Raw genomic sequence first — 20,812 nt, 5'->3', positions numbered from 1 at the left:
GAGACAAGGTTTCTCAGTGTAGCCCTGGCTGTCCTGGAACTCACTCTGTAGAGCAGGCTGGCTTCCAACTTAGAGATGTGCCTGCCTCTGCCTCCCAAGTGCTAGGATTAAAGGTGTGTTGGCACTACACATCTTTCAGTGACCTGGAACTTCATGTTGTAGGCTGGCTGGCTAGTCTACTCCAGGAATTTACCTGTTTCTACCTCTAGTCACTCCATCATTAAGAGTACACTGTGTGCCACCATCTCTGCCTTTTATGTGGTTCTGGGGATCTAAACTCAGGTCTGAATGCTTGCAAGCCAAAGGCATTAATTTTTTTAAAATATATGTTTATATGTGAACTATTTTTGTCCTGGTGCCCTAAGAGGTTAAAAGAGGGTATCAGATCCCACAGAACTGCAGTCAGAGCCACAAGCCAACATGTGATCCAACCCGGAACCTCTAGAAGAGCAGCCAATACTCTTAACCACTGAGCCATCTCTACAGCCCCTGAGACTTAGGACTTTGATATTATTTTATATCTAGTTTGACATATATAGATACAGAAATAGTGACAGGTGTTTGTGTAACGTGGATGGGTTGTTATACACACATGCATGCGCACGCATGCACGCACGTGTGCATGTACACACACACACACACACACACACATTTCCCAACTCTTTCAACTGAGAGAATCTAGAAGCGGTATCATTCTAATAGCACACCCAGATTATGGTTGGTTGGTTGGTTTAATTTTGAGATCGTGTCTTACTATGTAGCTCTGTCTTGTAGCTTCCTGTATAGAGCAGCTGACTTCCAATTCATAGAGAAAAGCTTAATGGAGGTTGGGTATAGTACTACTTTTCTTTAATCCCAGCACCCAGGAGACAGCCAGATGATCTATGTGAGTTTGAGACCAACCTGATCTACATAGAGAGTTCCTAGACAGCCAAGTTAAATACTGAGATACTGTCTCAGAAAATTAAAAATTGAAACGTAAACTAAACAAGCCAGCAAGATGGCTCAGCAAGGGGGCTGATGAGATGGCTCAGCAGTTAAGAGCACTGACTGCTCTTCTGGAGGTCATGAGTTCAAATCCCAGCAACCACATGGTGGCTCACAACCATTTGTAATGGGATCTGATGCCCTCTTACGGGGTGTCTGAAGGCAGCTACAGTGTACTTACATATAATAGAAGGCCTTTAGGGCAGAGCAAGTGGGACAGGAGAGAGAGGGAGAAAGGAAGGGAGGAAAAAGATGTCTCAGCAGGTTAAGACACTTGCTGCCAAGCCCACAAATCTGAATTTCATTCCCAGAGCCCACATAGTAGGAGAGAACTGTCTCCCAAAGGTTATCCTCTGACCTCCACTTGCAAGCTATGGTACAAGTCCACCTTCATACACATACTAAAATGAAACAAGAAGCTCGGTGACCAAAGGTGGAGCAGCAGGAACAATGAAAAAGACTTACTTGTTGGCTGTTATTAACTTGACTATATTTACTGGATTCTAACTCAGTGTCCGAATATATACTAGTCAATCTGATACAGTAATAACTAGAATCTCTTTGTAGAAGAAATTAAAATAATTTAGGTAGATATTCCTTTCTCCAGAAGGTTGAGCTTAATCGTGCTCAAGCCTAGTCTCATCCTCCCTGAATAGGGGCTAACCATAGCTCCCCTTTAAGAATGGGGTACCTGGAAGGAAAAAGTAGCTCTACCTAGTGCAGAGACGGATGCCCCTGCTCCACGTGACTAAAGTGAGAGTGGTTCCTGTGAAAGCAGAAGAGGTGCTGCAGAATGACTGTGTCCCTGAAACAGTGACTACAGTGTGACTTACCTGCAATTGTCTTCTAAAAACTAGCCACAGTCTAAACAGAAGAGCATCAAAAGGGACATCCTGTCAAGTAACTCTTTTATCATTGTGAAGAACAAGGGAAACTGAGAAACTTGAGGAGACTGAGGCTTCTTGACACTAATTATAAAGTTATACATTTAATTCGATCTTAGAACCATGGCATTAGTGGGAATACTGGTGAGACCTGAATAATGTTTACAGTTAGGTGGTCATGTGCTGATGTCAGTCTCTTAGTTTAACAAATGTATATATTTGATAAATGTACTATGTAAAGTGATGAAGTGGGGAAGACTGGGTAAGGTTGTACAGAAACTACATTGGTTTGCAACTTTTCTGTTAATCTAAAATTATCCCAAGGCCAGATGTGGTGCTTTGTGCCTTTAATCCTAGCACTAATTATTATCATTATTATTATTTTAAAGTGTTCTGTGCACATATATAAACATGGACTGTATAACACTGTTCTGTGTTGAGATCTTGTCCAATTTTCAGTATACATATAACTGCTTCAATCTTTTTCACATGTGAGCTCCTATGAATAATGCTATAGGGATTATGGGCATATGGCAATCTTTTCAAATATTAATTTATTTCCTTTGGTATATAATACAGGAATGTTATAGCTGGGTTGTAGAGGCTTTTTTTCTTCTTTTTGAGGGACCACCATACTCTTTTCCATAGCAACTGTACTAGTTTGTATTCTCACCAACGATGTTTGTACAAATTCCTGTTTCTGTCTGTCCTTCCAGCCCTTGTCACTTGTCTGTTTTCTAAGTGCCATCTAGGTATAAAGCCAGAATATTCAATGCTTTTTAAATGTACATTTTTGCTAAATTTGTATCTAGTTACTTTCTCTTGGCCTCTGTGATCTGCCTTCCTCTGCCCCCTATATGGTTATGCTACCTGCTGGATTATTCACTGTTAGGAATGGGGCTCAGGGCTCAGTGCATGCTGGGTCAGCACTCGGTCAACTGAACTACACCTTCAGCAGTGGTTTTGTTTATTTGTTTTGCCTTTATGCCATTTGTCCCCATTCACCTTTTATGCTGTTTTATAGGCTATTGTGAATCTATACACAAAGGGCTTTTTATTTGATAATACTAATCTGTATGTAGCCAGCTTATTCTTTAATTTGGAGTTTCTATATATACAGACATTTCAGTTACAGATGAAAATGCTTATTTAAAAAAAATACTTGACACTGCATATTTAAAATGTGTCAGCTTCTTTCTTATCTGGGAGGGGGTCTTGTCCAACAGTGTGTAATCTCCTAACACAGAGCATGATATAAACAGGAAATGCTCAACCATTGAACCATGTTTTAACTTTTTCATATTTTTTTTCGTTTCTTCTAGATGTGAAGTCTGGTGGCTATACAGTGTTACAAGTAGTAGAAGCCCTTGGGTAAGCCCCTCTGTTCTAGAATATTCTTCCAGTCTTGCCTTGATACTTCTATGCATTATTCCCTCCCTAGAACCTGATTTTTTTTCTTGTAGTTAAAGCCTCTGGTCCACATCAGCACCTCAATCTAAGCTGGTCTTGGGTTGTTTTTCTTAGAAAGGTACAGCCTGTAATCCACATCAGGTTCTGACTCGGCTTGCAGGTTTGGGTAAAATGGGCTGCTATGGCCTTCTACTGTTGTTTCATTGGAACTTGAATCCTCTTGTGCTTCCTTAGATCAACCTAATCCCTTTAGGAGTCTAGCTGCCCCAGATGGGTTTTCTCTTGGTTGATTCTAGATCACAACAAGATAACAGCCAATGTTATCACTGCAGCCTGCAGCATGTTTACAAGATTTGCTTGTGTTGTAGTGTGTCAGTTCTACATTTTTTTTTTTTTTTTTTTTTTTTTTTTTTTTTTTGCTTGCTAAATAACGTTCCATTGTACCAATGACCAGCATTCTGTTTAACTATTCATGAGTTGTGATGGCCATCTACCTGGGTTGTTTCCACCCTTGTGCTATTATGAAAAATTCCCTTAGGAGCATTTGTGTGCCTGGGTCCTTCTTTAAAATGCTGCAGATGCACAATATTCTACCTGCTAAGCAGAAACATTTCTGAGTTCCTGTCCTCAGAATACAGGAGTGGTTTTATTTCTGTATCATTTTATGTGCCTATATCTTTAAGATTTAATTTAAAATTCTTGGAATTAGCTTTCCAGAAATCTATTTCCTGCTGAGGTTATGTATAAGTGTGATCTCAAGAGAGCTATTTTGAATATAATCATCTTGTTGCTGCAGTCCAACTGCTCCCTTATGAGCTAAAAGTGTTACAGTTCGAGAGACTATGCCAATGTGTTCCTTTAATCCCAGCCCTCAGGAGGCAGAGGCAGGCAGATCTCTCTGAGTTCAATGCTGGTCTACAGAGCTAGTTTCAGGACAGGTAGGGCTACACAAAGAAACCCTGTTTCAAAAACAGAAAACAAGAAGCAAAACAAAAACTGCTACAGTTAGAGGTGTTACTCAGTTGGGAGAGACCTTGTCAAGCATGCACAAAGCCTGAGTCACAAAGCCAGAACAACATAAAATCAGGCCTAGCTTCTGTGATCCCAGCACTCGGGGTGCACGCCTAAGGATAAGTTCAGGGCTATACTCAGTTATGGAGTTTGAGGCCAACCTGGGCTTTATGAATCTGCCTCCTAAAAGGGGGGAAATTTATTCCTTCCATTTATTAAAGATTGTAGGTGTGTGCAGGCACACCACCTTGGTTGCTCAACCAACCTTGGTTGCTCAGCATTTCTTTTCTCTTAGCAAGACTTTACAGATAGGGGCTGGAGAGATGGCTCAGCGGTTAAGAGCACTGACTGCTCTTCCAAAGATCCTGAGTTCAATTCCCAGCAACCACATGGTGCCTCACAACCATCTGTAATGGGATCTGATGCCCTCTTCTGGTGCATCTGAAGAGAGCAATGGTGTACTCATATACATAAAATAAATAAATCTTTTTTTTTTTTTTTTTAAAAAGACTTTCCAAATAGCCAGGAGGGTAGCAATGAGATCAGCGCAGCCTAGACTAAGCATGAAATCCCATCTCAATAAACAAACAAACAAACAAACCCAAGGGTGCTGGAGAGGCAGCTGAATTGGTGAGTTCCATCCTGGCACCCATAAAAAGCCAGGTGTGGTGACACATTCATAATCCTGCCATGGATAGGTGAACACAGGCAGATCTAATAGCCTAACCTGACAGCTCCAGGCTGACCAATGAGAAGCCCTATTTCAATAAACATAAGGTAGACAATTCCTGAAGCATGACACCTAAAGTTGACTTTTGACCTCCATGTGCATATACACATGTACTTGTGTATACATACATGTGTGTCTGCACACACAGAAATTTTTATTTAATTTGCAGAAGTCTGCTGCCTTCCTTGAGTAGAAGCTGCAGCTGCCAGACATCTCTGAAGCCATATGGGTACCACTAAGCTCTGTTTCAGAGGGATGTGTCCAGAGTAAGCATGGTGCCTATTAGGTGCCAAGTAAGAGATGCTGAGACAGACTTTGGTTGACTATGGTGTCACATGAGCCTCTGTTGCTGCCAGATTAATCAGGATAGTTTTGGGCTTCAGTTTTTTTTTTTTTTTTTTTCTTTTTTTTTTCTTCCCTTAGAGACAGGGTTTCTCTGTTTAGCCCTGGCTGTCCCGGAACTCACTCTGTACACCCAGGCTAGCTTTGAACTTTAGAGGTCTTCCTGCCTCTGCCTCCAAAGCGCACCACCATTGCCTGTCTGGGACGTGGGTGTTTACTGGACACTAATGTTATTAGCTCAGGAGCACCTTCACGGCTTATTTTTTTGGGGGGTTGGGGGGGTTGTTTGTTTGCTTTTTTAAAACTTTTAAGAGGGTTTTGCTTTCTTTGTCTAGAGATATAAGTGTAACTAGTGACTAGCTGCAGAATATTTTCTTTATAATTTGAACTGGTTAATGACAGATGCTTTCTATCTTGCTATCTCCCAGGTCCTCTCTGGAGAATCCAGAACCCCGAACTCGGGCTCGAGGAATCCAGCTTTTGTCACAGGTGCTACTCCAGTGTCACTCCTTGCTCTTGGAGAAGGAAGGTACTTTCACCACTAGTAGGGATGTCTTCCCAAATCACTAAGCCATGGCCTACAAAATGTTCACAGAGAAAAGGGTTATAACATTTCTGTGCACAGCTAATGTAGTGCCTTCATTCTTTATTGGTATACATGGCAGAGGTGACTAAAACTAAGTGATAAGATACAAGGGATGTGGATTTCAAATACCATCTTTGATCATTTTTTTAGTATATCTGTGTCTACATTCTGTACGCATATATAATACTTACTGCCTGGCCCTTTAAAGAAAGGTTGGTAAGCCCCTAGCATCTAAGGAAACGGGAAGGTGGAGGGCTGTTGTGGCTAGGTGGGTACAGGCGCCTACTGTGCAAGCCAGAGCTTGATCCCTGGAGCTACAGTAAGAGGAGAGAACAAGGTCCCAAAAATGGTCCTTAGTTAGACCCTCTCTGAAAAATCCAGAAGAAAGCAAGCTTAGTAGTGGCGGAGCTCATGAAACTGCTTTGAGCCCCCAGCACCAAAGCAAAAGAGGAAAAGTTCCATTATGACGATTATGGGGTTGATAATGTGGCTCAGAGATAAAGGTGCTTTAGGCAAAACCCTAGAGCCCTGAATTTTATGGCTGGCTCTTGGGAGTTTTCCGCATGCTGCATAAGAGTGTCTTAGTCAGTGTTCTGTATCTGTGAAGAGACACCAGGACCATGGCAATCCTTACTTTAAAAAAGTATTTAATTAGGGCTAGCTTACTGTTTCAGAAGTTTAATTCATTGTCCATGATGGGAAGCATGGCAGCATGCAGGCAGACATGGTGTTGGAGAAGTAGCTGAGAGTTCCACATCCAGATCCCCAGACAACAAAGAGAGAACGATACTAGGCATGGCTTGGGCTTTTGAAATACTTCCGGTGACATGCTTCAACATGCACACCTCTTTATCCCTGTCAAGCAGTGCCACTCCCTGATGACAAGCATTCAAATATGTGAACCTTTGGAGCCATCCTTACTCAAAACACCACATACGCATAAAATAATGAAGTTAAAAAGAAAGCAATTCTGAGGGTAAAGCTGGGTTTTGCTGTGAGTTTATATGAAAAAGACTTTCCTGTTTCACTAAGTAAAGACGCCGTCAAGTGGAAGTGCATTTCTTGATTCAGAAGAACATTTGTAGGGAAAGTCAAAATTGGATGCCCTTAGGAAGTAGATCAAAATAACTGGTGGGTCTTCCTCTTGCTAAGCTAACACTGGATCTGTTTTGTGCAGTGGTCCACCTGATTCTGTTCTATGAGAACCGACTGAAGGACCATCATCTTGTGATCCCATCTGTCCTACAGGGCCTGAGGGCACTGGTAAGTCCTTTTCATCACTGCATAACTGTTTGTGGGAGCCCTTGGATGGTTCTCTCTGGGCCTTTTGGAGATGTACCTTCACATGCTGAAGGACAAAGGCAAATAGAGGAGTAAATTACTGTTAGCCAGATCTGCATTTCTTACCCTAGAGGGTGAATCACCCTGTGTGGCAGTTCCACTTTACCTTGTAATACACTGCACCTATAATCTACACTTTAAGAAAAGGGGGGGGGGAGGGAGGAGCTGTGGAGAAAAACTCATCTAGAGACAGTTTCTCACTGGATGCTTCCTCCTGAACAAGGATGTTGGGATGCCCAGCTACCCAATCAGGCACATTGTAGAGTTGTGTCTTAGAGACGGGTTTCTCATATATTCCCTCCTCCCACAGAGCCTGTCTGTGGCCCTGCCCCCAGGCCTGGCTGTCTCTGTGCTTAAAGCCATCTTCCAGGAGGTACATGTACAGGTGAGTGATAATAGTTTCGAATTTCTTTTGTTGCTAGTCTTTGTCTTGTGTACTTGATATAACTAGAATGAGGTGACAACAGATTTTCCTCCATTTTCTGGATGCTTTAAGGTCTGCTGACCTTGTGTATACAGTATTCCTTTCTACTGGGTAAAAGAGGAATCTAGTGATGACACTAGATCTGAACAGTCTTCTCAGCTGAAGAACCTAAGACATACATGATGCAGGTTTAGGTTACTGGTGTCACTGTTATGCTGTTCAGTAGCCAGGCCCTTTCTCTACAGTCCTCTTAATTTGATCTTATGCTGGCTTAGAGATTGTGAAGCTAGAAATGGTTGTAGTGTTTGAAGAATTCTTTGTTCTCTTTTTCCACTTGCTTTCTTTCTTCCCCACCCTCAAGTCCCTGCTACAGGTGGACCGCCATACTGTCTTCAGTATCATCACTAATTTCATGCGATCACGAGAAGAAGGTAAGAGGTGGGACTATTGAGGAGTCTGAAAAGCAATCGACTGCTCTCTCCCTGCCCCCAGATTAGAAGGGTGGATTGTGTTCTGGGGAATATGGGAAAGACCTCAGACTGAGGAATGATCAAGGCTTGGGGTACAATGATCTAGACTTCCCAGTGTAAGAAGGTTTTTAATTCTGGACTTGAGTAAGTGCACATGCATGCACATAAGAGACTTGCACATATCTTCACATATTTTTACTGAATACTTGGATCTAGGCAGGAAAGGAGAACAAGAGGCAGCAGGAGGCCACTAGGCTTTCTGTCCCATGGGATAGCAGTGACCTTGTTCTCTCCTTCCCAGAACTGAAGGGCCTAGGAGCTGACTTCACATTTGGCTTCATCCAGGTGATGGATGGAGAGAAGGACCCCCGTAATCTGTTGTTGGCTTTCCGCATCGTCCATGACCTCATCTCCAAGGACTACAGTCTAGGTATGTTTTCATAGCAGTGAAGTAGCTGGTTGAAGCTGCTCAGAGGTAATGAACCTAAGTCAACTTTATCCTTTCTCTGTTGCCACAGGACCTTTTGTGGAAGAGTTATTTGAAGTGACGTCTTGTTATTTCCCTATTGATTTTACCCCTGTAAGTAGTACCTTCATTCTGGATCAGATACTCAAGAGTATGAGCTATGTGGAGACATTGTTCTAGACAAATGAGCACAACAGACAACCCCTGAGTTTACATTTTGTTTGTTTAGTGTGCATGTGTGTGCATTTTTGTGCAGTGTGGCGTATGGAGGCCAGAGGAGGATGGTGAGTGTCTTCGTATTTATCTGTCTACTTGTTCATGACAGACCCTCCTGCCACCAGGCTCTACCACTGAACTTGGGGCTCCCTGGTTTTGGCCACTGCGTGCACACCACCATCCATTGCCCCAGGGTTGGGATCACACTGCCACCGTTGTACTGGGGTCTGTGGCTCCTGCTGTCCTGTCACTTTTTCCACTGAGTTATTTTCCCAGGCTGATAGATATTTTAAAGTTTATATGGATTCATATTTTAGCAAACTGGGAAATGGAGAATCATCCAACACCAAAGGTGGGATTCACCTCAGCAGGTACTTGTGAGTGTACCCTAGCAATGCACTCAGTGCTGAGGGGTACAGAGTTGTAAGCTGTGGTCCCTGCCCTTGAAGGCTCAGCATTGAGGTAACAATATAGATTAGATATCAAAATGAATGGTATATAGTCATTCTGGAAGACAAGGGTTTAGTGGAAGCTACAGTTGGCAGGAACTGACCCAGCAGATTAGAGGATGTTGCCTGGTTTTTGAGGGAAGTATAGGAGATGAATTTGTAGTTATGGAGGGCATCTAGGGTGTTAAAGCAAATGAACAGCATGCACAAGAAGTGTTGCTTTGACTCCGGGCCTTCTTCCCACTCTGCATTTATATTTCTTTTCTACGGTCAGATACCTGGGCCTCCTGCTCCATGGGATGTGTGGGGATGTGTACTGCAAGTAGTAGGAACATGAGAGAAAAGGAAGCCCTGACTGCAACATGTTAAGTGATGCTTGAGAATCATTGGCTGATGTTAAAGGGCCACAGCTGTCTGCTAGCCATCACTCACCAGCTGACTGATTTCAGTTGGCATCCTGCTAGACCACCTCTCTCCTGACATTGCTTCATAATCAATAACCGTCATTACAACTCAGAAGAACCTTATACCGTTGAAATGTTGAAAGACTGGTTCAGCTGATGGATGGATAAGATTAGATAGATAGGCAGGCAGACAGATAAAGGGGTGTGGGTGTGTTTGGAAGGTAATAGGGCAAGTTAGATGCCTCAGCAGGTAGAAGCGCTGGCTGCACAAGTGAGTTCTATTCCTGGTGTTGTTTTGAGATAAGGGCTCACTCTGTGTGTGACCTTGAACTTGTAGCGAGGCTCAGTCCCTGAGTGTAATTACAAGCTGTACCACTAGGCCTGGCCTCCCACACATCTCCTGACACTCACTCTGTGTCACTCTTAGATAGGAAAGTTTTCTTTAAGTTTATTATCATCATCATCATTATCATTATTGATTTCTCTTTGTTTTGTAGTTCTGTTTTTAGTTCATGGGTAGATACAGCTTTCAAAAATAATAATATTCTTTAAAATGTTTAAGGATTTTTTAAGTTTATGGTATCTATCTGAGTGAGTGTGTGTGTTATGTGTGCAGGTGCCAGCAGATGCCAGAATAGGGAGTCAGTTCCCTGGAGCTGCAATTATAGGTCCTTTTGAGCATCCCGACATGAGTGCTAGGAACTGAGCTCAGCTCCTTTGTTCAAGCACTATGTGCCCTAATCCATTGAGCCATCTCTCCAGCCCTTAAGTCTTTTGTTTACATTTGTGCGACCACTCAGACTGAAACACTATTCCTGGGAGGTACGAACAAACATCTGTTCACTCCAGAGCAGGAACTATCAACAGACCATAGTATGGACACCACTACAGTCTGAATTGGTGAAACAGTTTTATTGAAGTTCTAACAGGAATACAAGTGAAGAGTTATTCACAGGAACAGAAGTGATTCAAAGACAACTGCATCACCAGAGACACCTCACAAAATAAAACTTGGTGCATACTGCCCTGTCTGCTGCAGCTCAGGCGGCTGGAGAGTGTCCTTTTCAGATGCCTCCGCTGGCCTGATCCTTTTCAGTCAGCTCAGCTGGTCATTTTTCCAGGCTGCTTGGTTTCTCTGAGAGTGTCTCAGCAATTTTTTACTGCCTATATATACTTGGAGAGGTTTAGTGAATCTGGTCAATTTCAGGGACTTCTTAAAGATATTTTAAGTTGTTTGTTTCCTGTCTTAACTGTCTTGTCTGGAAGATGGAGTATTTCATCTCCCTGTAAATATTCTTTCTTAAAATAGTACCCTGTTTGACATCCCCATTTATCCTATATCTAAAGTTTCTCCAAAACGAAAGCTTAATTAACCTCTGAGGAAACTGCTACAGAACACATGTGCATGTGGAGGACTTGGCTCTCGCCTTCCACCATGTGGATCCCAGGGATTGATCTCAGGTTGTCAGCCTCAGTGCCAGCTCTCTCCCCACTGAGCCATCTCCTTAGTCTGTGTGTGAGGATAGCTGGTACATAGGCGCTGTGGGATACAGTGGATATCAGAGGACAGCTTTGTGGAATCAGTTCTCTCTGCACTTTACATGGGTTCTCAGGATTGGACTCAGATCTCTAGACTTATGCAGAAAGGGCTTTTACCTGGTGAGCCGACACTGGCCCCATCAGTTAGCCAATATCCCTCCTTCCCCCCTAATCCTCCTCCATATTCCTTGTTCTCTCATAGTTTTGCTTTTTTTTTAAGAGAAGCCCTGAAGACATTGACTTATATATGAGCTTCATTTTCTAGTGACTTAGGTGAACAGTCTGCGAAATTCTTAAAATCTTTATTTTGTCAATCTTCTAAAAAAAGACTTTAGGTCTGCCTAGTAGAATTGAACTGAGATTATCAGTACTGGTCCTGTATCCCTTTGATGACCTTGTGCAACACTGAGGCCCTCCACTGCGCTACCAAAACTATAGACTTCTTTCTTACCCAGCCTTGAAAATTAAACTTCAGGGCTCTGCTATGGTGAAGGAAGACTAGAGAAACCATCCAGGAGCTCCATTTGCTTCTTTGTCCCTATTCCCAGTTCCAGCTTCCCTTAGAACTGGCAGTTCCAAAGCCTGTCAGGGACTGGGCAGTGATAGTCACTCAGCTATCCCCAGGTCTGCCTTGGCTCTCTCATCTCAGATGTGCTGAGTCAGTTCCTTCTTACTGTCTGCCTTCCAGTTTCTACAATTTTGTTTTAAGTCTCTCTTACCTGGTTCTCTTCAACATTTAGCTTTTTGACTTAAAACAAACCAAACAAACTTTACTATATTTTTGGTGCAGTTTCCAGAGGAGAAAAGGAAAAATCTGATTGATATTTTCAGTCTGCTGGTTTGACACAGACGTTACCAATGCTTTTTATGCTATCATAGTTGCTGCTTTTTATACAAGTGAAAAAAGATAAAAATGTCCATCAAAGAGAAATTATTTAAGCTGACTTAACCACACAATAAAGCTAATATTCAGGAAGAATAATACCATTTGGGAATGTTCTCATATTTTCATTCTAGTTTTTTTTTTCAAGACAGGGCTTCTCTGTGTAGTCCTAGCCATCCTGGAACTCACTCTGTAGACCAGGCTGGCCTCGAACTCACAGAAATCTGCCTGCATCTGCCTCCTGAATGCTGGGTTTAAAGGGAGGGTTGTGTGCCCCTACACCTGGCTGAAAATGTTCTTAATGTAACTGACACTGTAACTTGGTGGTAGAGTGCTTGCCTAACATGCCCAAAGTCCTGGGTTTGATTCTAGCATAAAATATAAGTTTGATGGTACACACCTGTAACACCAATACTTGAGAGGTGAGCACTAGGGAATCAGAAGTTCTAGGTCAACATTAGCTACATACAGTGTTCAAGTTAGCTTGAGCTACATGAGATCATTTCTTACTAAAAAGGTGTTCTTGATGTAAGTGAGAAATAGATTACAAACCATACAAGTAGCCATCTTAATATATATTCAGAGAAGAAGCACTGCAGCTGATAATTGAGCTTATCTCCAAGTGATAAAACAGCAGATCCGGTAGAAAATGTGTGATGGGGCATAGTGTGGTAGCTTGTATTAGTAATGCTAGCATTTAGGAGGCTACACAGCAACTGTTCCAAGGTGGAAGAGAATGGAATGTGCCTGGGGTTGGGAAGACAGCTTAGTGGCACAGAGCTTGCCTGGCATGTACAAAATGTTCCTTATTATTCTAGCACTGCAAAAAGTAAGTGACTTGCTGGGTGCCACCACTCAGTACACACCTTTAATCCCAGCACTTGGGAGGCAGAGGCAGATGAATCTCTCTGAGTTCGAGACCAGTGTTGTCTAGAGTTCCAGGATAGCTGGGACTACTTAGAAAGGCTGTCTCAAGAAACTGAAAAATAAAATAAATGCCTAAAAGACAAAAATATGTTAAGAGTGAGCAAGTTTTTTTCCTGAGGCCTCATGGTGTATGCTTGTGCTAGGTTGGGTTTAAGGATCGCCTCTTCTGCAGACTTGCCAGATTCAGACTTATGTCCAAGGGTGGCCTGAAAATTGTACAAATCCATGGTTCCTTTCATTTTCAGCCACCTAATGATCCTTATGGCATCCAGAGAGAAGATCTCATCCTGAGTCTCCGTGCTGTGCTGGCTTCTACACCGCGTTTTGCTGAGGTTGGTCTATCTAAATTAATGTAATAGCCTCTGCCCAGAGCACCCTCTAAAGAAAGAGCGGTATGGAAGTCTGGACATGGCTCAGCAGTTAAGAGCACTGGCTGCTCTTCCAAAGAACCTAGGTTTGACTCCCAGTGCCCTCATGGTGGCTCACAGCCATCTGTCACTATAGTTCCGGATGATAAGATGCACCTTTCTGGCCTGCATGTGGTATACAGACATGCATGTGGTACAGACATGCATGCAAGCAAACGTAAAACAAAACACGTAAAACAAAATTATAAAAACAAGTTTTTTAAAGAGTAAAAGCATAAGGAGAAAGAATGCTCTATTATATATCTTAGGGTTGATATCCTGTACATGTTTTGTATGTCAAATACTTTCAGACTTTCAACCTCAAAAACTTCGTTGTCCCCTAAAATCTAATCTGTTCTGTAGACAGCGTATTTAACATCCATCAGCTTTGCTAATGTGCCTGTTTCTCAGGTAATACAGTGTGGCAGGAAAGTTGGCTTACAGTTGTAACTCGTCACCTGAACCTCACTCCTTGGTGTAGCACCTATCTCAGGACTGATGGCAATGTGGACATCGGCTAAAGTACTTTTTTTGGCTTATGCTCTTTCCTTCTTTGCCACAGTTCTTACTGCCTCTGCTAATTGAGAAAGTGGATTCTGAGATTTTAAGTGCCAAGCTGGATTCTCTGCAAACTCTGGTGAGTGTGTCTCCTTGCAGGATCCAGCTACCTCTACACGGGTTAGTGATGCTAAAGTACAGTTCCATGGACAGCTGGAGGTCAGTTCATGTGCCTCCCTCGTGGGCCAGGACTCAGGCTTATACTGTTTATCTAACTAAGCTGGTATTGCTTTCATATTGTCTTATTCTGTGTAGCTAAGAACTGGTCAGTGTTCTTTTTCCTTTTTGGATTTTTGAGAAACTGTCTCTTAGCTCAGGCTGGCCTTGAATTCCTGATCTTTTTACCTCCACGTCTCAATTAATAAGATTAATTGTGTGTTGCTAATACAGACTTTGTCTTAGTGGAGGATGGGTGCTGGTAATTGAACCTAAAGCTTCATATATCTATTTCACTAGGCTTTGTCATCAGCCTTGTACTCTCAGTAAGAGTTAGGGTGAGCTCTTTTCTGTGCCCTTAGTAGAACTGTTAGGACACCTTGAAGGTTTTTCCTGCTGAGAATCCATCATATTTAGATGCCCGTGAATCCTAGAGGGTTTGGAGTGAGCTAGCTCATGCCTGTGGTTCTCTTGGCAGAATGCTTGCTGTGCTGTGTATGGACAGAAGGAGCTAAAGGACTTCCTCCCCAGCCTTTGGGCTTCCATCCGCAGAGAGGTGAGTGTTGGTTAGTTGAGCTCACTGGTGTTAACGGACAGGTATCAGGCATGAGGAGAAGTAATGGACCTTCCCTGTCCTTTTCCTGTCTCCCTAGGGTCAAGATGCTGTGGGGCTTTTTGTTTGTTTGTTTGGTTGGTTGGTTGGTTTGTTTTGTTTTGTTTCCAGTGAACAAGCAAGGTGATAGATAGACTTCCAATTGAATGTCAAAAGTGGGGCAGTTCTCTTATATGAGGGCTTCCTGCTTGGTGACAATACGTGACCACCTTTGTACCATACCTGCTTCTTGTCCTATCATGGCAAGGAGCATAAGACTGGCACTATCTGAATGTAAAGGTAGAGAAGGAGACTTAAAAGAGTTACCTCTGTTCTGTGTTGTAATCGTTTCTTGCAGTATGTCATTCCTGGTGGGGTAAAAGACTTGTTGAACATATAACCAACAAAGAAGATACTAGTAGTTTGGGTTTTTAATTTTCATAGCTGCCCCCCAAACATTTTCAAACACATATTCTTTTGCACCTCAAGAAAAAGGGCAATGGATGGGTGGGGGCTTACTGGTACAGGCTTACCTCAGTAGCCATGGGATCCCTCCCTGACAGGTTTTCCAGACGGCAAGTGATCGAGTAGAAGCAGAGGGCCTGGCAGCTCTCCATTCCCTGACTGCGTGTCTGTCTTGCTCTGTGCTAAGAGCTGATGCTGAGGACCTCCTCGACTCCTTCCTCAGCAACGTTCTACAAGGTAATGGGACCATGGAGCTGGCAAAGGGAGTGAGCACCTTAGAATTAGCATTCCTTTGGGCCAGTGGCCCTTTATGGGTGGCTCCCACATGCCCAATTTGGGGACTGCAGCCATACTTGTATTGAAGGCAGTTAGATGGTAACTGCTAACAAACAATTCCAGTTGTCAGTCTCCAACCTCTATGGATAAAGGGGAAACAGGCAATATTTGGCCTACTCCCCAGGTCTGTGATTGCTGCCTCTCTAGACTGCAGGCACCATCTATGTGAACCAGACATGAAACTTGTATGGCCTAGTGCTAAGCTGTTGCAGGCAGCTGCAGGTGCGTCTGCCCGGGCCTGTGAGCACATCACCAGCAACGTGCTTCCCTTGCTGCTGGAACAGTTCCACAAGCACAGCCAGGTAAGAGACACAGATAGGACTTGGGGGTCTGTGGTCCCTTTCTTGGAGAGATTGAAGCTCTAGTTTGGTCTCAGGTAGATCTGGGGTTTTCTCCTGTTAGCTATAGCTTGTTCCCTTGTTTACTTTTCACCTAGTCTCTGTCTTAAATAAAAGGTTAATTGTTAGAATAGCAGAGCTGAAATCCTTTAAAATATTCTCTGACCCCAGTTTTCCTTGAAATATCACAGAGCAACCAGCGTCGGACAATCCTTGAAATGATCCTGGGATTCTTAAAGCTACAGCAGAAATGGAGCTATGAAGACAGAGGTGAGGTCACTTTGAGTTGAGGTATCCTGGGCAGTTATTGAGCCTTGTAGTCCAAAAGTACAGCAGGACGAAGTGCTACAGAGTAGTCCTGTAGAGTGGACATGTTCTGTAGGCTGCCATTTTCCAATGCTCGTCCTGGAATCCTAGTGGTTTAAGCTCTTCAAATCTGCCCAAAGTTGTGTGCAGCACTGCAGTCCGGGATGGGTGTGAGCGCGTCTGACCTGGCCTTTATGTCTCCTAGATGAAAGGCCTCTGAGGAGCTTCAAAGACCAGCTGTGCTCATTGGTGTTCATGGCTCTAACAGACTCCAGCACCCAGCTTCAGCTTGTTGGCATCCGGACACTCACAGTCTTGGGTGCCCAGCCAGGTACATGTCAAAGAAGAAAAGATAAGGAGGGGATCGATCCCTCCTTGCATCCTCTATCTCGAGTGAAGAGCAGTGACTCCCTGTCATCACTGCAGCACTAGGCGGTATAATTTCTCATAGGATTCTTAGAGTGGGGGTGGGGTGGCTGCAAGGAAGCACAGATAAAATTGTGTTCTTTCTAACTGCAGATCTCCTGTCTGCTGAGGACTTGGAGTTGGCAGTAGGTCACCTGTACCGACTGGGCTTCCTGGAAGAAGATTCCCAGAGCTGGTGAGAATCTAAAGCAGTTGAGGTGGACAGCTGTTCTCCACCTCTGTATCAGCAGATGCAGCAAGGGCCAGAGTTCTGTGTGTGTGTGGTTATGGCTGCTGAGTGGTTGAAAAGATGGATGCCTTTAATCTTAGCACTCAGAGGGCAGAGGAAGGCAGATCTCTGTGAGCTTGAGCTCAACCTAGTCTACGTAATGAGTTCTAGGACAACCAGGGCTACACAGAGAAACACTGTCTCAAAAAGAAAAAAAAGTCCAAAAACAAAAAAAGAAGTCCTGTCCAACTAAGTGTTATAGGACTTGGGTCTTGCTCTTCAGCAAGGTAGCCATGAGAGCTCATTCTCCTGGATCTTCCTGCTCTCAGGCCTTGGGAAGAGAATGATGGGCCAAGGCTCAGGTAATTCTCTTCTTTGTCCCCAGTAGGGTGACAGCACTGGAGGCATCAGGAACCCTGGCCACTCTCTATCCTGTAGCCTTCAGCATCCACTTGCTACCCAAGCTTGCTGAGGAGCTGCGTAAAGGTATATGTGCTAATCTGTGGCCCAACCCTTGCCAGCAGGGCTTTCTAAGGAGGGCCTTCACACCATCACACAGGGAAAACATCTCACCAATTGCTTTCAGGGGAGTCAGATGTGGCTAGAGCGGATGGTCCCACCAAATGTTCCCGGCATTTCCGCTGTCTGCAAGCTTTGTCGGCTGTTTCAACACATCCCAGCATTGTTACAGAGACACTGCCTCTGCTACTGCAGCATCTCTGTCAGGCAAACAAAGGTAACTACCAGTAATACTCATCAAGGGGCAGGGCTCACTGAAACCCTGGATTAGGGCTTGTAAGCTGTAATTGTAGTGACATGGTAAGCTCTTTAAAAACTGGTATCTAGTGATTGTATATATAGTAATATTAATATATACAATGAGCAGATGTACATTTATGGTTGTATAGTATGACATTTCATACAAATAAACCATAAGAAAGGAGCACTGTCATCCTTAGTTACCCTATTGAACACTGTATCTCTTGGGAGGATCCTTAGGGCTTCTGACTTGCCCTTGTGGCTGATTCAGAGACCATGAACACCCACGAAAGTTATTCTTCTAATCCGTGTGACATCCAGGATCTGTCCTCTCCCTGTTCTCCCTTTCACTTCCTTTCCAGGCTCTGATAACCAGTATTTGAAACATGAAATTTTTTTCTTTCTTGTGGACATGGTAAACTTTTAAAAAAAAATTAAAGAAGTCTGATATTTGGATCTCAGTCCAACCCAGACAGTCTCATTATCTTCAAAAAATGAATGAGTTACTCTTCTTCTCGAGTTATACATGTACACATTCTCTGACCTAGCAGTTCTATTTTAGAGATCCTGTTATATCCATATGTATAAAAGTTGCACCATGAGCTGGGTATGTAGCTTAGTTGGTAGAGCACTGTCTAGAATGCATGAAACACTGGGCCACATCCCAGCACTGCATCAGATAGATGAGGTCTTACCTGCCTGTACACCAACACTCTGATGTGGAGGCAGGAAGCTCAGAAATGCATGGTCATCTTGAATACAGAAAAGCCTCCCAGAGGACCCTGGTTCAATTCCCAGAACCCAGTGGCAACTCACAAATGTCTGTCACTACAGTCACAGGGGACCCTGATGTCCCTCTTTTGGCTTCTGTTGGCACTAAGCATGCACATGGTACACAGACATCCACATGGTGGCAAAACACCCATAGACGTTTTTGGTTTTTTTTTTTTTTGGGGGGGGGGGGGGTTGTTGTTGTTGTTTTTTTTTTATGGAAAAAAAAGAAAATACCTGAAAGTGTTTAGAGAAAACCCTAAAGAGAATCCTGACTTTGTCCTCTACAGGGAATATAATGATAGAGTCCAGTGAAGTTGTTGCTGTCTGTCAGAGTCTCCAGCAGGTGGCAGAAAAATGCCAGCAGGACCCTGAGAGCTACTGGTATTTCCACAAGACAGCTGTACCCTGCCTGTTTGCACTGGCTGTGCAGGCTTCAATGCCAGGTGATTCTCTCTGCTTCCATCCTTTTTCAGATTGGCTTTCTACTAGTGTTGGACAGCACTACACCTCCTGGGTATTGCTGACACTGTGTGTTGTACTGTCAAGCACAAATTCCACTGTAATGAACAGTGACGGTAACCAGAATTCAGTGGTAATAGCATCAGTCAAAGAGATGCACATTGTAATTGCTATCCAATTAATTTATTAGGATTGAGCTTTGGAGTCTAGTAGGTCTAGATGGGTTTCATCTTCAGTTTGCTAACTTTACAAGATACCTTATCTGAATGCTCCTTTGTCACTACAACATGCAGAATCAAGCAGCGTGTGTGTATGTGTGTGTAAGATGACATATATTGTGTGATCACAGGTTATTAATGAGGATTAATGATAATGTGACAGTAGTGTTCATTGCATGATAGTTACTTATAAATAAGACTCAATAAAAATAAGCCTGTGTCTTAAAAAGTTTTGGAAAGCCAACATTTCTACTTACAATGCCAAGACTGTTTATATTAGCCAGCCTTGTTTTCTTTTCACTGCTGACTACACTAAGCACAGTGCAGTGTTCCTGGTCAGATCAGTATAGCTGTGACCTTCCTTTATGGTTTTAAGCCCATAGCATTTATGCTGGGCACATTAAGTTTACTGGTTTTCACCAGTGTGGTGGAATCCTCCTATAATCCCAGTGGATCAGTTCAGGTATAGCCCACGAGATACTACTTTATTAAAAGAAAGAAATAAAGGAAGGAAGGAAGGAAGGAAGGAAGGAAGGAAGGAAGGAAGGAAGGAAGGAAGGAAGGAAGGAAGGCATGGTAGCTGCAAATGTCTTTAATCCCAGCAGCACTCAATAGGCAAAATTAGGCAGATCTCGCAGGGTGGTGGTGGCACACGCCTTTAATCCCAGCACTTGGGAGGCAGAGGCAGGCGGATTTCTGAGTTTGAGGCCAGCTTGGTCTACAGAGTGAGTTCCAGGACAGCCAGGGCTACACAGAGAAACCCTGTCTCGAAAAAAGAAAACATGGTAGCTGCATATGTCTTTAATCCCAGCAGCACTTAATAGGCAAAATTAGGCAGATCTCTTAATGAGTTTGAAGCCAGCTTGGTCTGTGTAGCAAGTTGCATACTAGTTACTAGTCTCCAAAGGAAGCAAAAAAAAAAAATAGCCTGAAATATTAGGGGCTGGAGAGTAGCTCAGTAGCTGCTGAGCTGCTTCTCCAGGGAACCTGTGCTCAGTTCTCATGTGGGTGGCTCACTGCCACCTGTCACTGTAGCTCCAGAGGATCTCCTACCCTCTTCTGGATTATGAGGACACTTGCAATGCAGTGCATAAGCCCTCCCCTACACACACGCACACATTTTAAAAAATGCTCTGGAGTTCACCTGCTAAGAGGAGGACAAGAGCTACTTGGAATTCATTTTTCTTTACTAGTCTTACTATTTAGTCCAGACTTGACGTCAGGCCCACAATCTTCCTGCTTCAGCCTTGTAAAGCTGATACTACAAGCAACCTTGACCCAAATTTCAAGTACTTTTTCTTGAGAAAGGGTATTTCTGTGTAGTCCTGGAACTTGCTTTGCAGTCCATGCTGGCCTTGAACTCAGAGATCTGCCTGCCTGCCTCTGCCTTCTAATCGCTGAGACTAAAGGTATATGCCACCACTGCCTGGTCAAAGTGGCCTTCTGGTTCTGTGGGTATACAAGTAGGTCTTATTCTTTGCAGAGAAGGAATCTTCAGTTCTGAGAAAAGTGCTATTGGAGGATGAGGTCTTGGCTGCGTTGGCATCTGTCATTGGCACTGCCACTACCCATCTGACCCCTGAGTGAGTAAAACCATGAGTGCCTGAAGCCCCAGGAGGGGCAGAACATTCTTGGGCACAAGCCACTAACAGTGCTTTCCCAGTTGTCCATTGAACCTATATGGAAGTGTCAAGGCAGTTGTTTTATAAGTTTGATGGTGACACAAACAAAGGATCTTTTA

General features: G+C 43.5%; 1 protein-coding gene across 3 annotated transcripts in view; it reads left to right on the top strand.

The window, feature by feature from the left end:
* Positions 1–20,812, top strand: part of Mms19 (MMS19 cytosolic iron-sulfur assembly component) — a 34,584-nt gene that overhangs the window by 8,463 nt on the left and 5,309 nt on the right. Inside the window, exons 2-20 of one of the 3 annotated variants that reach the window (XM_076921196.1) lie at positions 3,194–3,242; positions 5,793–5,893; positions 7,128–7,213; positions 7,602–7,676; positions 8,077–8,146; positions 8,487–8,615; positions 8,704–8,765; positions 13,315–13,401; positions 14,039–14,113; positions 14,669–14,746; positions 15,346–15,484; positions 15,731–15,885; positions 16,113–16,191; positions 16,433–16,558; positions 16,747–16,828; positions 17,250–17,347; positions 17,448–17,597; positions 18,682–18,837; positions 20,555–20,654. In XM_076921196.1, the coding sequence (XP_076777311.1) occupies positions 3,194–3,242; positions 5,793–5,893; positions 7,128–7,213; positions 7,602–7,676; positions 8,077–8,146; positions 8,487–8,615; positions 8,704–8,765; positions 13,315–13,401; positions 14,039–14,113; positions 14,669–14,746; positions 15,346–15,484; positions 15,731–15,885; positions 16,113–16,191; positions 16,433–16,558; positions 16,747–16,828; positions 17,250–17,347; positions 17,448–17,597; positions 18,682–18,837; positions 20,555–20,654 (1,897 nt within the window). Of the gene's footprint in view, positions 1–3,193; positions 3,243–5,792; positions 5,894–7,127; positions 7,214–7,601; positions 7,677–8,076; positions 8,147–8,486; positions 8,616–8,703; positions 8,766–13,314; positions 13,402–14,038; positions 14,114–14,668; positions 14,747–15,345; positions 15,485–15,707; positions 15,886–16,112; positions 16,192–16,432; positions 16,559–16,746; positions 16,829–17,246; positions 17,348–17,447; positions 17,598–18,681; positions 18,838–20,554; positions 20,655–20,812 lie in introns of those variants that run through there. The other 2 variants (XM_034513626.2, XM_076921204.1) reach the window with 2 other exon arrangements.

This window comes from Arvicanthis niloticus, chromosome 1 (assembly GCF_011762505.2).
Source record: "Arvicanthis niloticus isolate mArvNil1 chromosome 1, mArvNil1.pat.X, whole genome shotgun sequence".
NCBI lineage: Eukaryota > Metazoa > Chordata > Mammalia > Rodentia > Muridae > Arvicanthis > Arvicanthis niloticus.
Note: the sequence above shows the minus strand (reverse complement) of the source record. Positions and strands in the feature narration are given on the sequence as shown.